An 18,531-nucleotide genomic window follows, 5' to 3' on the forward strand; every position below is an offset into this window, starting at 1 on the left:
CTACAATTATTAAAGGGCGTCAAGCATACAATCCCAATTCCCAACTTTTCACTTTCTAAAACCTTAATTTAAATTTTAATGAATTTAATGTAAAATATATCACAATTTAAATAACTAAAAATGGAATTAGATATGAATATTAGTATAATATGGATGAATAAGATTTTCAGTTCTTTTAATGAGTTTATTTATACTTACGACTCGGCCTTCAGATCAGTACTTTAGTTAATTGGCGTATGTCATAAAAATTTCGGCTTCTCCACAGACTCTATCTATATATGTTGCTTTTATTTTGTGTGATTTTTGTTAGAGTTAAGGTGTTGTAGATGCTGCTCTTGTTTCTTTATGGATCTAGCAGAGCTAACGATGAAGCTTCGTTTAATAATCAGAAATGGTCGGGGATAACAAATTTCCATGAAATTAATTGGAATTTGGAAGGGACTTAGCATTTCTCTAGAGTCAAATAGTCAACTTATGCAAGTCTAAGGCGATTTATTCTTCTCTTCCATCTTCGTTACTTGGAGGCAACTTGCTCCCCTATTGGAATTTTGTAAAATAATAAATAAATAAATAAAAATAAAAATAAAAATAAAATTGGTAATTGCCAAGGAAATCTACCGACGGACCCATGCTGATTTGTAGGCACCTCGATGGGAACTTTGTAATTTAATTACGGGTAAATTGAAAAATTACGAAGTACTCTCTCCATTTCCAAAAAATTGGAACTGTGGAAACGACACAAGTTTTAATAAAAAATTGACAAGTAAGAGAAATGAGAAAAAAATGGATAAAATAAGATAGATGAATAGAAAAAGTAGTATAGTATTAATTGATTGCAGAGTCCATTTTCTAAAATGAAGAGTTTTCAATTTTGGGAACATAGAACACACAGCGAGAGAGTATGAAATTTTATCTAATAAGATAGTCAGGAAATCATAAAGAAAACATCATTGGTTGGTGACACGGAGACGCCTTGGCCGAGGCTCTTGGGCGCGAGCCACGGCTCCACCCAACAAATGAATACCGACGATGATGAGTATCAACAAATGATCAATAGGGAGTTCGATGAACTGGTTGAAGAGGTGTAACGTGAAGCAGACGAGGAAGCGGCGGCGGCGGTGTTGTTGTTTGTGTGATGTCGATAATTTTCGTTGTATAATTTTCCCCTTTCTATAATACAACGAAAATTTAGTTTTAATTTTTTTTTTATTAAATTTTGCATTTTTTTTATAATTATTATAGTCCGATAATTTTTATTCTAGTTAAATTAAAATGTACAAAAAATGAAAAAAATAAGTAATTTGTGGCTTGGGCTTGTCCACTATTAGGGTGGCCAAGTTTTTTTGTGGCCTTGGTCAAGTTTTTGTGGCTTGGACTTGGTCATGGCCCTAACTACTGTGGACACCCTTATACTCCCTCTGTCCCATAAAAATAAAGTCATTTGAGATGGCACGAGAATTAGTGCTTGTTATTAGTGGATTATGGGTTCCACTTTATTAGGGAGAAAGAAGTTTAGCCCCTTGACGAGTACTAGAAAGGTCCTTAGACCGCAGCTTACTAAGCGCTGGTTCTATCCGGCCAAAAAAAAAGAAATATAACGAATGGAGATAGGAAAACACGTGTGGACCAATTCATGAAGTGGGGTACATGGCGTAATCATTCAACAACCATAGAAAAGTAAACCTTAACCAAGTACTAATATTTGCGAGGTAATCATCACCACTATATATGTGGAACAAAAAAAGCTTCATCATCCAAACTAAAATAAAAGGTTGAAATGGGAAGCTCCAGCGAGCCTAAATTTTTCGGTCACCCACCAGCCAGAGGGTTCAGGAATGCAACGAGCTTCGATCTAACCCTCGTCTCGGTCAACAACCTGTCCCAACGGTGGTTCAGCCCGAATATCAGAGTGTACGCGAAGGTCCGACTAGACAGCGGCGACATCACGGAAACCAGTAGGTACCTGGCGGAAGGGCTGAATTCGACGTTGAACTTCACCGTGCATTACCCTTTAACAAATAACACGATAGGGGATCTGGTGGTGAGTCTCTACTATGAGAGATCTTATCTTCCGGACGGTTTTATTGGTCAGGCAACCCTAGATTTGAGTAGTCTTTTCGCTGATTGTCGTGACCCTAGTCAGTATACTGGGATCTCATACGATTTGCCGAAGGGGAAATTGAATGTTACCTATCGTTTTGATGTTGCACAAGCTGGAAATTAAAAAGGTAAAATGATGACCAGTCCACAAGTTGCTAGCGAGCCTCTACTCTAATTTTATCTTGTATTTTGGTTAAGGTTTTCCATTATTTAGTTTGGTATCCAAGTGTAAAAATCCAAGTTGATAAATTTCAAGCTATGAAGAGAGAGACAGTTCTATTACTCAGTTTTAGACTTTTAGTTGTGTGGCCCATTTTATTACTCCTCTCAGTCTCTTAGCATGAATCACATTTTACTTTTACCATAAACGGTAAGTAGGTCACATATTTCATTAAATTACTTCACTTATATTTTTATTATAAAATTAATATACGAAAGTGAGTCTCATGTCCCACTAACTTTTTCAATTCATTATCTTTGCATTTCTTAAAACGTGCTCATACCAACTGTAATTCCTATTTTTGGACCGGAGAGATGGAAGAGTACTAGAGTTTTTAAAATGAAACAGAAAATAATTAAGTAGCTAATTGCGCATGAGACCACAACTATTCAAGTGCGTCAAGCCATACAATCCCAATTCCCAACTTATTCAATTTCTAAACTATAATTTAAATTTTAATGAATTTAATTTTAAATATTATCTCTATCCCATCAAATATGAAATGTTTGGTTTTCAACACCAGACTTTATGCAATATTGTATTGTGAAATTAATGAAGAGAAAGTAAAGTAAGAAATGAGAAAAAGTAGAGATGGTGTTGTTTCTATTTCAGAAAACGTTTCATTTTTAATGGGACAATTAAAGTATATCACAGTTTAAATAACTATAAATGGAATTAGAGATGAATATTTAATAAGGATGGATAAGATTTTTGTTATGACAGAATAGTAGCAATTGTGTAATCGAGACAAACAGAAACGTAAAGAAGACACAGATTTACGTGGTTCACCAATGTTGTTGGCTATGTCCACGGGCAGAAACGGATAACATATATCATTCAGAGTGTTTTCGGATTATGGCTACAGATTGGATCTCAGATCACATAATAATGTGCCCTGCTTCAATATAAATAGGTACACATATGATAAACTGGGCCTAGGAAACATATGCCTATCCTAATTAGAAAATATAATCCTATACAGATTCTTCAAGACATACTTCATTTATTGAGTTTATTTATACTTAATCGGCCTTCACAGATAATTGGACCATCCAAAATTAATTGGCGTATATCATAAATATTAAAATTAATTGAGCGTTCAATATTAAAATCTGGCTTTGCCACTTACTCCATCTATATATGTTGCTTTTGTTTTGTATGGTTTGTGTTGGAATTAAGGTGTATTTGTTAGTTGTTGTTTCTTCATTGATCTAGCATAGTTAACGAGGATGCTTCGGTTACTAGAAATGGTTGGTGATACACAAATTTTCAGGAAACTTCATTTGCACGCGCAGCATTAATTGGAATTTGGAAGGGACTTAGTTTTCTCTACAGTCAAATAGTCAACTTATATAAGTCTTTGGCGATTTATTCTTCTCTTCCATCTTCCTCTGTGTGGTGGCTCCCCATTTGGCATTTTGTAATTTGATTTAAGTCTAAAATATTCTCGATAAGGTAGTCGAAAAATCATACATTGATATCATTCATAAGGAAAACATCATTAGTTGGCGACAAATACATTACACGCGGACAATCATCTTTTTTTGTCGTATGATAAATACAAACGAATCTAAATTTCATAATGTTTTCGACTAATTTTTAAAATTATGGTGCCTACAAGAATTTAACCTGAATTATTGTTGTTTCTAGCAATTTTCCCTTTAATATATAGAAAAAGAACACATAGCAAGCCAGCTAGGTCCTATTTACACATATTTGAAGATTAATTATCGACTTATCCACTATAAGAATCAACAATTTTACTGACGGGCGGAAATTCCTATTATTCCGTCGGTAATTAATGTGTCGGTGAAAAAAGTTTAGTTGCGGACTAAGAGCACTTCATCGAAAATTGCGTCGGTAAGACTATTCTATGTCGGTAATTTCCGAGGGATTGCCTACCTTTGATAATTCGACTTTTTTTTTTTTTTTTTTGTAGTGATCAAACTTAATTTGCTACAATTCTGTGTATGATTATTAGGGAGGGAGAAGTTACGGAGAAAGATCAGTAGTACTCCAATTTGCATGCGAATCTTTCTTCATCAATTCCGACGGCTCCAACCAAGCCATTATCAAATGCCCAGTTGGTTTTTGTAGTCTTTTGTGTCATTGTATGTGCCTTATTTTTAATCTCACAAGGTGTCAAATTCCCATAAATAATTTAACACCTAATTACATCTCAACTTGTGAAAGCCCTAATAACTTAAGTATTTCCTTCACTTCCTCCTTCAAGTGGGCACATCCAAGTTGTTAATTAAATAATCATTGGGCCAATAATTTGATTTAGTCAACAACAAAGTACAAGTCAAATGGAGTCCATTTCAGTTGTGAGGTACTACTATATATATGTTATGTACAACAATAAAAGCTTAATTCTCAAAAACCAGTTCCTCTAAAACAAAACAATGACAAACCACTACTACTCCGCTCCAAAACATAACCGCTCCATACCAACAACACCATTCGGAGATGCAACGAGCTTCGATCTAACCCTCATCTCGGTCGACAACCTCCAGTGTAAACGTCGGATCGGCCACCAGTTTAGAGTGTACGCAGAGGTCAAACTAGATGGCGGCAAGGTCACGAAAACCGACACGTACGAGGCAGGAGGGCCGGACCCGACGTGGAACTTCACCGTGCATTACCCTGTAGCAGATGTAACGGGAGGGAATCTGGTGGTGCGTCTCTACTATAACTCTATAAGAGAAGTGTGGGACACACTTGTATTGGTGAGGTGAACATTGATGTGAGCAGACTTTTCGATGGTTGGCGTGACTCTCGTCAGAATACTGCGACATTCCTATTGCCCAAGGGGGATTTGAATATTGCCTATCGTTTTGTGTGAGTGATACTGTAAGTTTTATGTCTCACATATGTGACATGTGATAGAATCCTAAATAGAATTGGATTTTTAGTATAATACATATATTTGGTATAAGATACATTTTACCCTAATTAATTGACTATCAATTAATTATTGTCACATATCAATTAATCAAATAATCATGTTATACATTTTTAGATTAATTTATTATGAAAGGGTATAATAGTAAATTCAGTGAAAACAAATGAAAACAGCCACAATTGAAACAGTCTCCCGTGATTTCTCACCTCTCTTCATTCTCTCTCTTAATCCACCTCAAATCCGCCATTGAAATCGCTCGAGCTACACAGCGACATTGAAATTCTCTCCATCAATCGACAGCACCTCCAATTTCCTCGCCTTTCCCCATCCAAAATCCGCCTTCAACAGAACGAATCTCGGCGATCCAGAAACTCCGAGCACGCTCTTCCCGAAGCATTTGAAGATATCCGACATCCAATTCTCCGCTCCTCTCAAAATCTCATCTCTGTTTTTCAATTTCCCCTCGATCTCCGCGCCAATTGCCTCAGCCGCCGCCGCGAATCCGTCCTCCGCCGCCAGCTTCCCACGCTCCACCCGCGCCACCGAGCTGACGATGCAATTTCCGAAGTAATTCTCCGGTATCGCCGGATCCTTCCTCCCCCTGGCGTCAGCAGGTATGATGAAAAGCTCCGCCGCATTTTCGTCGGATTTGTCGCTCGATTTCACCATACAGCTCCAGACATACGCCGCGGCGGCGATAAACGACAACGCCGACGATTTGGTGGCGGATTTCAGCTTCTCGATGTCGGATCTGCGGAGGAGGAATGTAGATCCGACTCTGTTCGTAGGCAGCAGAAACGACGCCGATATTGAAATTCAAACTTCAATTGCGAAAAATTTCACAGTATTCTTGTTATGTTTAAATATTGAGTGAACTACAAAAATGGTCTCTGGACTATGGGTTTATCTCGCCTATAGTCCCTGGACTTTAAAAATATCGCCAGTAGTCCCTGGACTAAGGGTTTATCTCGAAATTGGTCCTTTTGGCTTTTTTTGGTACGAAAATACCCTTTGATATTATTTTAGGGGGTTTGGGCAATTTGGTCTTTTTACACTTTTAACATTTTAAATCTGATATTATTTTAGTTATGTACTAACTTTGATATTATTTCAAAATTATCATTCTTCTTCCATTTTGTTATCCTTCACTGAATTTGTTTTTTTTTTAATTTCAATATTAGATTTAATTTTATAAAATTAAATTTAATATTTAGATTTTTAAATATCAATAAAAAATTTTAATGAAAACTATTAATTCATGGACACTATAAATATTGATTAAAACTATTAATTTTTGTTATTTAATATAATATTCAATTGAATTGAAGAAGTACAGAAAAATAATATTAATCATGATGGAAAAATAAGAGTTATTCTATTTAGCCTCCGTTCGGTTGTTATAATTTCTTGTGATTAAATATTATGAAGTTGACTAAAAATTTGATCCTACTTAAAATTTTATATAGGAGTATTTTTGTTGAAATTTTCTAGTAAATTTTGATTGTTTTCAAATTAATAAACGAAAATTATATTAGTCTTACATTAGATGCATATTTATTTCAGAATAAATTGTGTTATATAATCTATTTGTGATTAAAGCTACTATTAAATATTGATTAAAACTAAGACGTTGTCATACCTTATTGATTACATAGTACTATACACTATCAAATATTGATTATAACTATTAATTTTTGCTATTTAATAATTTTTATAATTAAAATTTTTTATTGATATTTAAAAATTAAAATTTAAAATTTTGTAAAATTAAATCTAATATTGAAATAAAGAAACAAAGTGAAGGATGACAAAAGGGAAAAAGGATGATAAATTTGAAATAATATCAAAGTTAGTACATAACTGAAATAATATCAAATTTAAAATGTTAAAAGTGTAAAAAGACCAAATTGCCCAAAACCCTCAAAACCCCCCAAAAGGGCATTTTCGTACCAAAAAAAGCCAAAAGAACCAATTTCGAGATAAACCCTTAGTCCAGGGACTACTGGCGATATTTTTAAAGTTCAGGGACTATGGGCGAGATAAACCCATAGTCCAGGGACCATTTTTGTAGTTCACTCTTAAATATTCCATTAATTCAAATTTGATTCAGTTGCTCGTCTCTCTACATTTATTGCTTGAGAACTACCCTCAACCATACACATTAATTCCCTTATTATTATTTTTTGCTGAGTATATTATTAATTTCTTTAATCAGTAGCACGAATTTGTACAATTCCACTTTACAATAAATTAAGATGATTTTTATTTGAGTATATGTCATCTACATGTAAAGGTACGAAAAATATAGGTGTTTTTTCTTAAAGAAAAATGACCATACCATACAATTATTGACCAACTTCAGAATTCTTTCTTTTAGATATTAAAATTGGTAGAATACATCATTTACAAGTCAAGTCAATTATAATTTTAAGAATTGGGCATATAGTTCTGAACTGCAGTACCCCTATTTTAAGGTCATTTTCAGTTTGAAGTGTTATTTGTTAGTTGTTAAAATTTTAATACGAATTGTTGACATTCGATATTCTCGATATTGATATGTGAGTTGTAAGTGTTATTTATTAGTTGTTGACATTTTAATACGAGTTGTTGACATTCGATATTCTCGATATTGATATGTGAATTGTAAGTGTTATTTTTTAGTTGTTGACATTTTAATACGAGTTGTTAACATTCGATATTCTCGATATTGATATGTGAATTGTAAGTGTTATTTGTTAGTTGTTGACATTTTAATACGAGTTGTTGACATTCGATATTCTCGGTATTGATATGTGAATTGGAAGTGTTATTTTTTAGTTGTTGACATTTTAATACGAGTTGTTGACATTCGATATTCTCGATATTGATATGTAAATTGTAAGTGTTATTTGTTAGTTGTTGACATTTTAATACGAGTTGTTGACATTTGATATTCTCGGTATTGATATGTGAATTGTAAGTGTTATTTTTTAGTTGTTGACATTTTAATACGTGTTGTTGACATTCGATATTCCCGGTATTGATATGTGAATTGTAAGTGTTATTTGTTAGTTGTTGACATTTTAATACGAGTTGTTGACATTCGATATTCTCGGTATTTATATGTGAATTATAAGTGTTATTTTATTGAATGTTGAATATTTGAAGATTTGAATGTTGAAGATTTGAAGATTTGAATGTTGAAGAGATTTGAAGATTCGAAGATTTGAACATTTGAATGATGAAGATTTGAAGATATGAATGTTGAAGATTTGAAGATTTGAAGATTTGAATGTTGAAGATTTGAAGATGTGAATGTTGAAGATTTGAAGATTTGAAGATTTGAATGTTGAAGATTTGAAGATATGAATGTTGAAGATTTGAAGATATGAATGTTGAAGATTTGAAGATTTGAATGTTGAAGCTAGAGTTTTAGAGAGGATTTTAGAAAATAATTTCAAACACAATTTAATGAAAAGACAATTATACCCCCCTTGTTGACATAATGTGGTATTTGTTGACATTTTGTTAATCTTGTGGATTAGTGGCCCATATTGCATCTCATTTCTCAATTTAGCTAAATAATCTCAACCTAACAAGACCCTATATAGGGGCATGTTAGGGTGCCACCACCCCTTAAAATAACATCACACCACCATTTCTAGCCAATCATTTGTACACGTGGATGAATAATAAGCTGCCACGTGGCAAAAAAAAAAACCCCCAAAAAAGACGGGCAGCAATCTACTGTTCTTTAAACAGCAATTTTTCTTGAACAGCAATATCTGACACACTATACAGCAATCTATAGATTGCTGTCTACCGTATTCAATATTGTTGTGTAGCGTTTATAATATTGTTGTATAAGCGTTGTCACGTTGTCATTTTAAGAGGGGTTGTCATTTTAACACAAACCTTTTCATATCTTTTGTCCTTTTTCCTTCTTAATCCTAGCCCCACGATTTTGTCATCTGACGGTTAGATTAATGCCACATGTCATTTAATAATGCACATTTTCATTCTAATAATGCACAATGGCTAATAATGCAACATTATAGACTAATAATGCACATTTTCATTCTAATAATGCACAACGGCTAATAATGCAACATTATAGACTAATAATGCATTGATCACAACCATCCAATTCAAGGATCCAAGGGCTGAGATTAAGAAGGAAATAGGACACTTAGGGTGCAAAGGAGCCTAACGCACCCCTATATATATATATATATATATATATGTCAATTGATTGCCAATGAATGGAAAAGATTGATTATATAATCTTTTTATGGAATGAATATTCATTCCCTTGGCCATCAAGTAAAGAATCATGCGTATATATTATTAAGATTTGATTAGAATTGATTGTGATCCATTATTTTGGGCCTCTTTGATGGAAAGGGCTTTTAGGGTTTGATACTTAGGGTTTGTCCTCTCTCTGCCTATAAATACAAGTGTGATGATCCCATCAAAACACACACATAAAGAGAACACATAAACGAGGGAAAGAGAGAGAAACAAATCCTTGGAGTTGGAGCTGCGCTACTACGCCAAAAAAGGAGTTCAAGGAAATCGTCTCCTCCTTCCTCATTCGCTTCCGCTATGGATCGCCAAGGTATGTTTCGATCCTATTATGTTTATGGTTTTACGTGAAATACATGATGTTCGAAGATCTTACTTTACTTATATTCAATTATGTCTTCTTGAATATATGATGATAAATTATGTCCAACATGTGGTATCAGAGCCATGGTTGAGAACTCATGTATTTTCGTATTATTGAAACCATAATTTTCAATATTTGATTCAATATTATGTGATTATGAAATGACTTCAGATAAAGTTTTAATTTATTGCATATGTAATGATATATATGTAAACAGTAGTGTATACATACCTTTTTAAGTTGTTCTGAATTGGTTGTTATAAAAGGAAAAAGGAACTAGCTAGTTGACTGCTGCCGCTTCATATAATATGCTTTAGTGTATTTGGATGTTTTGAAAATCGGTTTGGCAATTGATCTTGAATCATGTATGACGTAAAGTTGCTTTCTTTTTGGGTACCTCAATATGGCCGCCGGCTATGAGGAATAAAGTATTGTGTATGAATATGGAATATTTAATTATGTTATTATTGTATTTGTATAAACGAAATTAATTTATGTTTTATTGAGATTTGTTTCAAGACTTGTTTCGAAAAAATTATGTAGTTTCCATATTTATGCATATCATATGGAATGAAGGATTACATGATTCAATTTATGTTTTATTGAGATTTGTTTCGAGACTTGTTTCGAAAAATTATGTAGTTTCCATATTTATGCATATATCATATGGAATGAAGGATTACATGATTCACTTTATGTTTTAATATATGTCTTTTTGATTATATTATGTTTATTTTACAATCATCAAAGTGAGGTAAAATAATAGTTTATAATCAAATTAAGTGAAAATCTGCTTAAGAAATTAATCGCTATACATTCTTGATTATATTATGTTTATTTTGCAATCACCAAAGTGAGGTAAAATAATAGTTTATAATCAAATTAAGTGAAAATCTGCTTAAGCAATTAATCGTTATACATTCTTGATTATATTATGTTTATTTTGCAATCACTAAAGTGAGGTAAAATGAGAAGAGTTTATAATCAAGTTAATATGAAAATCTATGTATGCAATTAATCATCATGCTTGTTGTGGCTATTCATCATCTAAATAGTTTGTTTGTTGTAAGGTCTAGATTCCCAAAGGAAATAATCTTTGCGACATAATAAACACTAATGGAGTTAATAATTTAAATTGGTGTCGATTACCCAAAGGTAACGCCAATTTATTATTACTCAATTATTGAACTGAGATATGGATATTAAAAGCATGATTTTTATTATTGTATGAAGACTACCCAAAGGAGTTTTCATAATTGCCTCATGATATGGGTTTTCAAATTAATGTTCGTGTTATTATTCAAAGCTTTTATATGTGAGCATTCATTTCTTAATTGCTCCTATAATGTAAAAACATATATTTTTTGCTACTAGTATGTTTACTTCAAACGTTCCCCAACTTAATGGAACTAACTTCTTTGAATGGAAAGAAAAACTTAAGTTCACTCTTGGAATAATGGACTTGGAACCTAACACTGTTGAATGATAATCCAATTATCTTTGATCAAAGTAGTTGGTTGATTGCCCATAATGCTTGGGAAAAATCTAACAGGACTAAGTTTACAGTTCATTAGAATATTCGTTGTAGATAAAGTCTCTCAACGACTGATATTGCAAAAGAATATTTGCATAATGTTGAGGATCGCTTCACAACTGCATATAAGTCTATTGCAGGAAAACTTATGAAGGATCTCATGAGCATGCAATATGATGGTTCTCGGACTATGTACGAGCATCTGATGGAAATAAATAACATCTCTTCTAAGCTGGAAAAGTTAGGATTATAGGTGGATAAGGATTTCATTGTTCAATTCATTCTAACTTCCTTATATCCTCAGACCATTCCAAATTGATTCACTATAAAAGATTAGTGGACTCTTAAAGAATTGGGAAACGTATTGGTCTAGGATGAGCATAAGATGAAGAAGTATGGAATGGGTGCATCTCATGCTCATATTGCAACCGAAGGAGCGTCAAAAGGATAATATTCATTCGAATTTATCATTCTTATGGCATAAAGGAACTGGATCATATTTCTAGTGAAAGAATTAAGAGGCTTATAAAGGATAATATTCCTTCGAATTTAGACTTTACAAGCATTACCGTTTGTGTGGATTGTATTAAATGTAAACAAACCAAACACAGTACTAAAAATTCCACAAGAAGCAATGAGCTCCTTAAAATTATACATACAGATATTTGCGGACCTTTTGATGTCTCGACTTCTAGTGGATAAAAACGTTTTATCACCTTTATTGACGATTTTTTCGCATTATGGATTTATTTATTGCAAGAAAAATCTCAGGCACAGTTGAACATTTTATGACTGAGGTTGAAAGGCAATTAAATAGAAATGTGAAAATTATTCGATCTGATAGAGGTGGTGATTGTTATGGTCGTACCACTAAAATAAGTCAATTACATGGACCTTTTGCCAAATACTTAGAAAAGCATGACATTTGTTCTTAATACACTATGCCAAGTACGTCTCAGCAGAATGATGTTGCTGAGAGACGAAACCGAACTCTCATGGAAATGGTTAGAAGTATGATAATTCTACCTTACCCATAACGTTGTGAATTTATGCTCTTAGAACCGCTATTTATGTATTAAACTAAGTTTTTAGTAAGGTTGTACCAAAGACTTTCTTATGAACTTTGGACAGATAGAAAACCCAGTTTCCAGCACCTTCATGTTTGGGGCTGTCCAGCGAAAACTAGAGTATACTCTTTGCAAGAAACGAAAAATGGATTTTGGACAGACAGTTAGTGGTTATTTTGTGGGTTACTGCAAAAATCCAAAGGTTATCGATTTTATTGTCCTAATGATAGCATGAGAATTATGGAAACTGGAAATATATGATTCTTTGAGAATGGTGAGATCAGTGGGAGTTCTAACACTTGTAATACGGTCATTAATGAAATAAGGGTATAACCTTCTTCCCTCATTTCCTCAAGAATTAAGTGTGTCAAATATTGTTGAACAGCCTAACAATATTTGAATGACCAACCACTTAATGATGATGCCAAAGTCATTGAACATAGGTATGGAAGAAGCATCTCCAGATGTGCCATTAATGCTTTCTTAATGAGAACGAAGGTGGCCATTTCTGATGACTATGTGGCATATCTCCAAGAATCCGAATGTGATATATGAATACGTAATGATCCAGTTTTATATTCACTAGTCATTAAGTGTAATAATTCTAATAAATGGATTAATGCATGATAGAAGAGTTAAAATCTATGGATTATAATAAATTCTGGGACCTTGTCGAATTACCTAATAGACAAAAGTATATTAGGTGTAAATGGGTCATCAAGACCAAATTCGACATAGATGGTTTAGTCAAACGATTTAAAGCCAGACTTATTTCCAAAGGTTATACTCAGAAAGATAGCGTTGATTATAAAGAGACTTTCTCTAATGTATCAAAGAAGGACTCACTTAGAATCATTTTGGTACTTGTAGCCATATTGACTTGGAGCTGTATCAAATGGATGTGAAAATAGCTTTTCTAATTGATGATTTGTAAGAAGAAGTCTACATGAAACAACCTGAAGACTTCATTAAGAAATGGAATGAAAATTTAGTCTGCAAACTTAAGACATCAATTTATGGACTGAAATAGGCTTCTCGACAATGGTATTTTATATTCCATGACACTATTACTGATTTTGGTTTTAAAGAAAACACCATTTATCGGTGCATATACCTCAAGGTTAGTGGGAGCAAGTTCATATTTTTGGTTCTGTATGTTGATAATATATTGCTTGCTAGTAGTGACATTGGATTACTACATGACACTAAAATTACCTCTCTAAAAGTTTCAACATAAAAGATATGTGTGAGACATCCTACGTCATAGGATAGAAATATCTTGTGATCAATCATGTGGACTTTTGGATTGTCTCATAAAAGCTACATAGATCGAATCTTTTAGAGAGATATGACATGAGTGCATGTTCTCCAAGTGTTGTTCCAATTCATAAATGTGGCAAATTCAGTTTGGATCAATATCCAAAAAACTGAATTGGAACGTAAAGAGATGAATAATATTCCTTATGCCTCTAACGTGAGAAGTTTGATGTATGCTCAAGTCTGTACTAGACCAGACATCAACTTTGCAGTTGGAATGCTAGGCCGTTACCAAAGTAACCCTTGTGTTGAATATTGGAGAGCTGCAAAGATAATAATGAGATACTTAAAGGGAACAAAAGATTTTATGCTCACATTAAGGACATCTGATCAACTAGAAATGATTGGATTTCCATTAAAGCTAAATTTATGGCTTGCTTTGAAGCATTAATGATTGCAAAATTTTATTTCAGGCCTTGGTATTGTCTCCTCAATATCCAAGCCGTTGAAATTGTATTGTAATGATAGTGCAATCGTATCTTTCTCTAAGAATGACAAGTATTCAAAGAAGCTAAACACATGGAATTAAAGTTTCTCGTCATGAAAGATTAATTTCGGGAACAAATAATATCTATAGAATGTATAAGCACACAGCTTATGGTTGATGATCCATTGACTAAGACGTTACCGCCTAAGACATTTATGGAATAAGTTAACATAATGGGTCTTGGGTATGGAAACGTCTAATCGTTATGTTTCCATGTTGGTTCAGACACTTAAGTTATGGATATTTTGAATTCAATAAAGTTGTTTCTACTTTTCCTGCATATACTTATTATTTCATATGCATATGTACGTTTTTAGTATTAATGCAGGAAGTCTTGAAATAAGACAATTATGGACATTGTGTCACTTATAGATTATATTAGTGGGGTTATTGGTGATGTGGTACATGGAAGGAACTATGTCGATTGCATGATATACGCCCACCATGACCCGCATTAGTAGTCTCTCTAATATAATACTTATGTTTACCAATGATGAAAGTATTTATAAAGTCCAATATTATGCGCACCTTATGTTTATTATGTCTATTTTACTGTGGCTCTGTCAAGTGTGACAAGTGGGAGAATCGAAAACTTTGTGTCCCACATGTTCGCCAAGTGGGAGAATGTAAGTTTTATGTCTCACATATGTGACATGTGATAGAATCCTAAATAGAATTGGATTTTTAGTATAATACATATATTTGGTATAAGACACATTTTACCCTAATTAATTGACTATCAATTAATTATTGTCACATATCAATTAATAAAATAATCATGTTATATTGCTCCAAAGAGAATATATATTCATTTCATATATATATATATATATATATATATATATATATATATATATATATATATATATATATATATATATATATATGTCAATTGATTGCCAATGAATGGAAAAGATTGATTATATAATCTTTTTATGGAATGAATATTCATTCCCTTGGCCATCAAGTAAAGAATCATGCGTATATATTATTAAGATTTGATTAGAATTGATTGTGATCCATTATTTTGGGCCTCTTTGATGGAAAGGGCTTTTAGGGTTTGATACTTAGGGTTTGTCCTCTCTCTGCCTATAAATACAAGTGTGGTGATCCCATCAAAACACACACATAAAGAGAACACATAAACGAGGGAAAGAGAGAGAAACAAATCCTTGGAGTTGGAGCTGTGCTACTACGCCAAAAAAGGAGTTCAAGGAAATCGTCTCCTCCTTCCTCATTCGCTTCCGCTATGGATCGCCAAGGTATGTTTCAATCCTATTATGTTTATGGTTTTACGTGAAATACATGATGTTCGAAGATCTTGCTTTACTTATATTCAATTATGTCTTCTTGAATATATGATGATAAATTATGTCCAACATATTCACCTTTATGATGATAAATTATGAGTGATACGAGACATATTCACCTTTATTTAGTTTTGATATTATAAGGATTTAGCATATCTTTTCTATATATTTATTTTCTTGTTGAGTAAGTTAGGGTAAAAATTCTAGTATTATAAATAGGATAATATTGTTATCTTTTTTATCATGGAATGAAGAAATGAGAAATATAATTATTGTTAGTCCTTCTCCAACGTGAGAATTATCTAAATCTCATCTTAGCGCCGCCCGACGGGAGACTCCCGCGCACGGTCATCAAATCCCCTCCGCCGACCCTACGATTGGGCACCGGAAATCAGCCTTCTTTATCTTTTTCTTGGCTCGATCTGATATGTGGAAGTAGCCACGTATCAATGAGGCAGATAAAATGAATGATCAAGTGTAGGCTAAGATGTTGTATTTTGATTAGTACACATGCAAGTGTAGAAATCGAAGTTGATGAGTTTCAAGCTCATTGCATCGTTTATCTTTTTCTTGTTGTTTTTTGAATATGAATTGTGGGCGAAGATCGAAGCTTATACTCACTTCATCAAGAGAGCTATGGTGATTGGTGAACACATCAAACAGAAAAATTCAACCCTATTATAGTACTGGTGGTGCGCCTCTACTATAAGAGAACTGTGGGCAACACTCTTATTGGTGACTGGTGAGGTGGAAATAGGTTTGAGTGAACTCTTTGATAAGTGGCGTGACTCAAGGGTGAATGCTAAGGCATGTCCTGTAACTGTTCAAGGGACATTCAATATTAGCTATAAATTTACATGAGGCACAAATTTTTAAAAAAAATGATGATGTGTAGGCCAAGATCAATCCACAAGTTGCTGAAATTTATTTTTTGTATTTTGATTAATGTTTATTCATGATTCAGATTGGTACCCAAGCGTAAAATTCGAAGTTAATGAATTTCAAGCTTTAGTAACGGAATTGCATATTATCTTCATAGCAGATTTTCACTTGGTTGTAGTTTTTATCCACACATATAAATTGTCATTAACAGGGCATTAACACGTGAATAAACGTTAGCAAGGCATTAGCGTGATTAAGGAAACCTACAGAAAATATAATGCAAAAAGAAGAGAGAAGATGCGAAGGTCTTTCCATCACGATCTCGTCGCTTATCTTCTATTATACTCTTTCATCCGTGAAAAATAATCTTGATAGTAGAAGACTTAAGTTTTGATGCAAAATTTATAAAATAAGAGAAAAATTGAGAGAAAATGTGGTGGAAATATAATGTTCACGAAAAATGAGTCGCAAACTATAAGAGATAGAAACTTACCGTAAATAAATACACTACCGTAAAAAAATAGGACTGTTTTTGTTGAATATACGAGGAGGACAATTTTCATTTATAATGCACAATAAACAGGAATGCCTGTAATTAAGGCTAGATTTTTCAAAAAAAAATCTATTGTAAAGGAATATTGTGATTCGGAAGAGTAATTTGAGCTTTGACACCTTTTTACTATACAATTATTGAATAGAATCATAATAGAAATTCTAAGATTCGAAAGAAACTTAACTACTTTTATGTGTAGAACACTACAAAACAGATAATATAAACAAACCATGCTTGCAAAACTTAAACCATTATTCTAATAGGATAAGAAGAATCTAGACTAGTTTTTCAAGCCAGACTTATTAGAATCTACACTGTCTTTTAGCGGTTTATCACTTTTATCTCAATAAATAAATTTTTATTAAATTATCTCTAAGATTTATAATTGAATAAATTATATACTTTTCATTCAATTGACTAATTAGTACTATAATTTTATATTTTTTTAATTTATACTAGGCCTATTTTATAATCAGAATTTCATTTTAACAGTAGAATTACAAAACTACCCCAAAAAATCTATATAAATCCATGGCCAATGCCACTCCCAACCCCTCTATATATTGCAAGCAAATTAACAAGAAGAAGGCTCAACAAAAAACATAAGACCTCCTCCGATCATGGGCAGCTGGAGATTCGAAATAACGGTGGTCTCGGCGGAGAGTCTCCCGGACATCCGGCGTCTGGGGCGGATGAAAGTGTACGCGGTGGTCTCCCTCAACAGAGACTACGAGACGATGAGGGAGACCACCGTGGACAAGTACGGAAACACAAACCCTAGATGGAACTTCCCCTTCGTCTACAGTATCAACGGGTCGTATCTCCGGCAGCCGGGGATGGACGTGGTGGTGGAGCTCTTCTGTGAGAGGACTCTGGGAGACAAGCTTGTAGGTCAAGTGATTATCCCAGTGAAGAGTCTGTTTGATAGAGGACTCAGATCTCAGAGAAGTTTGAGCTACCCCATTGCCGGGACTCGTCACGCTAAGCTCAATATTCTCTATAGCTTCGAGGAGACGGCGAAGCCTCCAAGGAGGAGGAGTTCGTCGTGGGAAGACGGAGATGGGCTCGATATTCTAGTGAGAGGTCTCTCCCTCATGACCGGAGATTTTTCGTCGTTGATCAACTGATCGCTAGCTAGTTTGGATAGGTGTGTGTGAGTAGTAACTTTACCCCCCAAAAAAAGTGAAAAGAAGTAGGGTGGGCTGAGGCCCCTTAGAACCCTCTGTATCCGTGTGTATATGTACATGTATAGTAGATATCTATGTTATTCTATGCATACTTGTTAGTGCTATTACTTGTTGGTGTGGATGTTTTCGTATCGTTTGTTAGTAATTTTTGGATTGCATTAGTTAACATTTTATTTATTTTATTTTATTTTTTAAAGATATCTTATTCATTGTAAAAAAGAAAAAATTATCAATTATTTTCGAAAGATATCTTATTACTTTATTTTTATTTGTATATATTAGTACATATTAATTAGATAAAAGTAAAACCTCGCAACATAT

General features: G+C 33.4%; 1 protein-coding gene across 1 annotated transcript; it reads left to right on the plus strand.

The window, feature by feature from the left end:
• The first annotated feature begins 17,643 nt into the window (after window positions 1-17,643).
• LOC125221336 (protein SRC2 homolog) lies at window positions 17,644-18,150 on the plus strand. The gene has a single exon (XM_048123459.1). It carries the CDS (start codon window positions 17,644-17,646, stop codon window positions 18,148-18,150), a length of 507 nt encoding a protein of 168 aa, XP_047979416.1.
• Window positions 18,151-18,531: the final 381 nt, after the last annotated feature.

Source organism: Salvia hispanica, chromosome 1 (genome assembly GCF_029641045.1).
Source record: "Salvia hispanica isolate PSC_SH4W2 chromosome 1, Shi_PSC_v1, whole genome shotgun sequence".
NCBI classification, from domain to species: Eukaryota; Viridiplantae; Streptophyta; class Magnoliopsida; order Lamiales; family Lamiaceae; genus Salvia; species Salvia hispanica.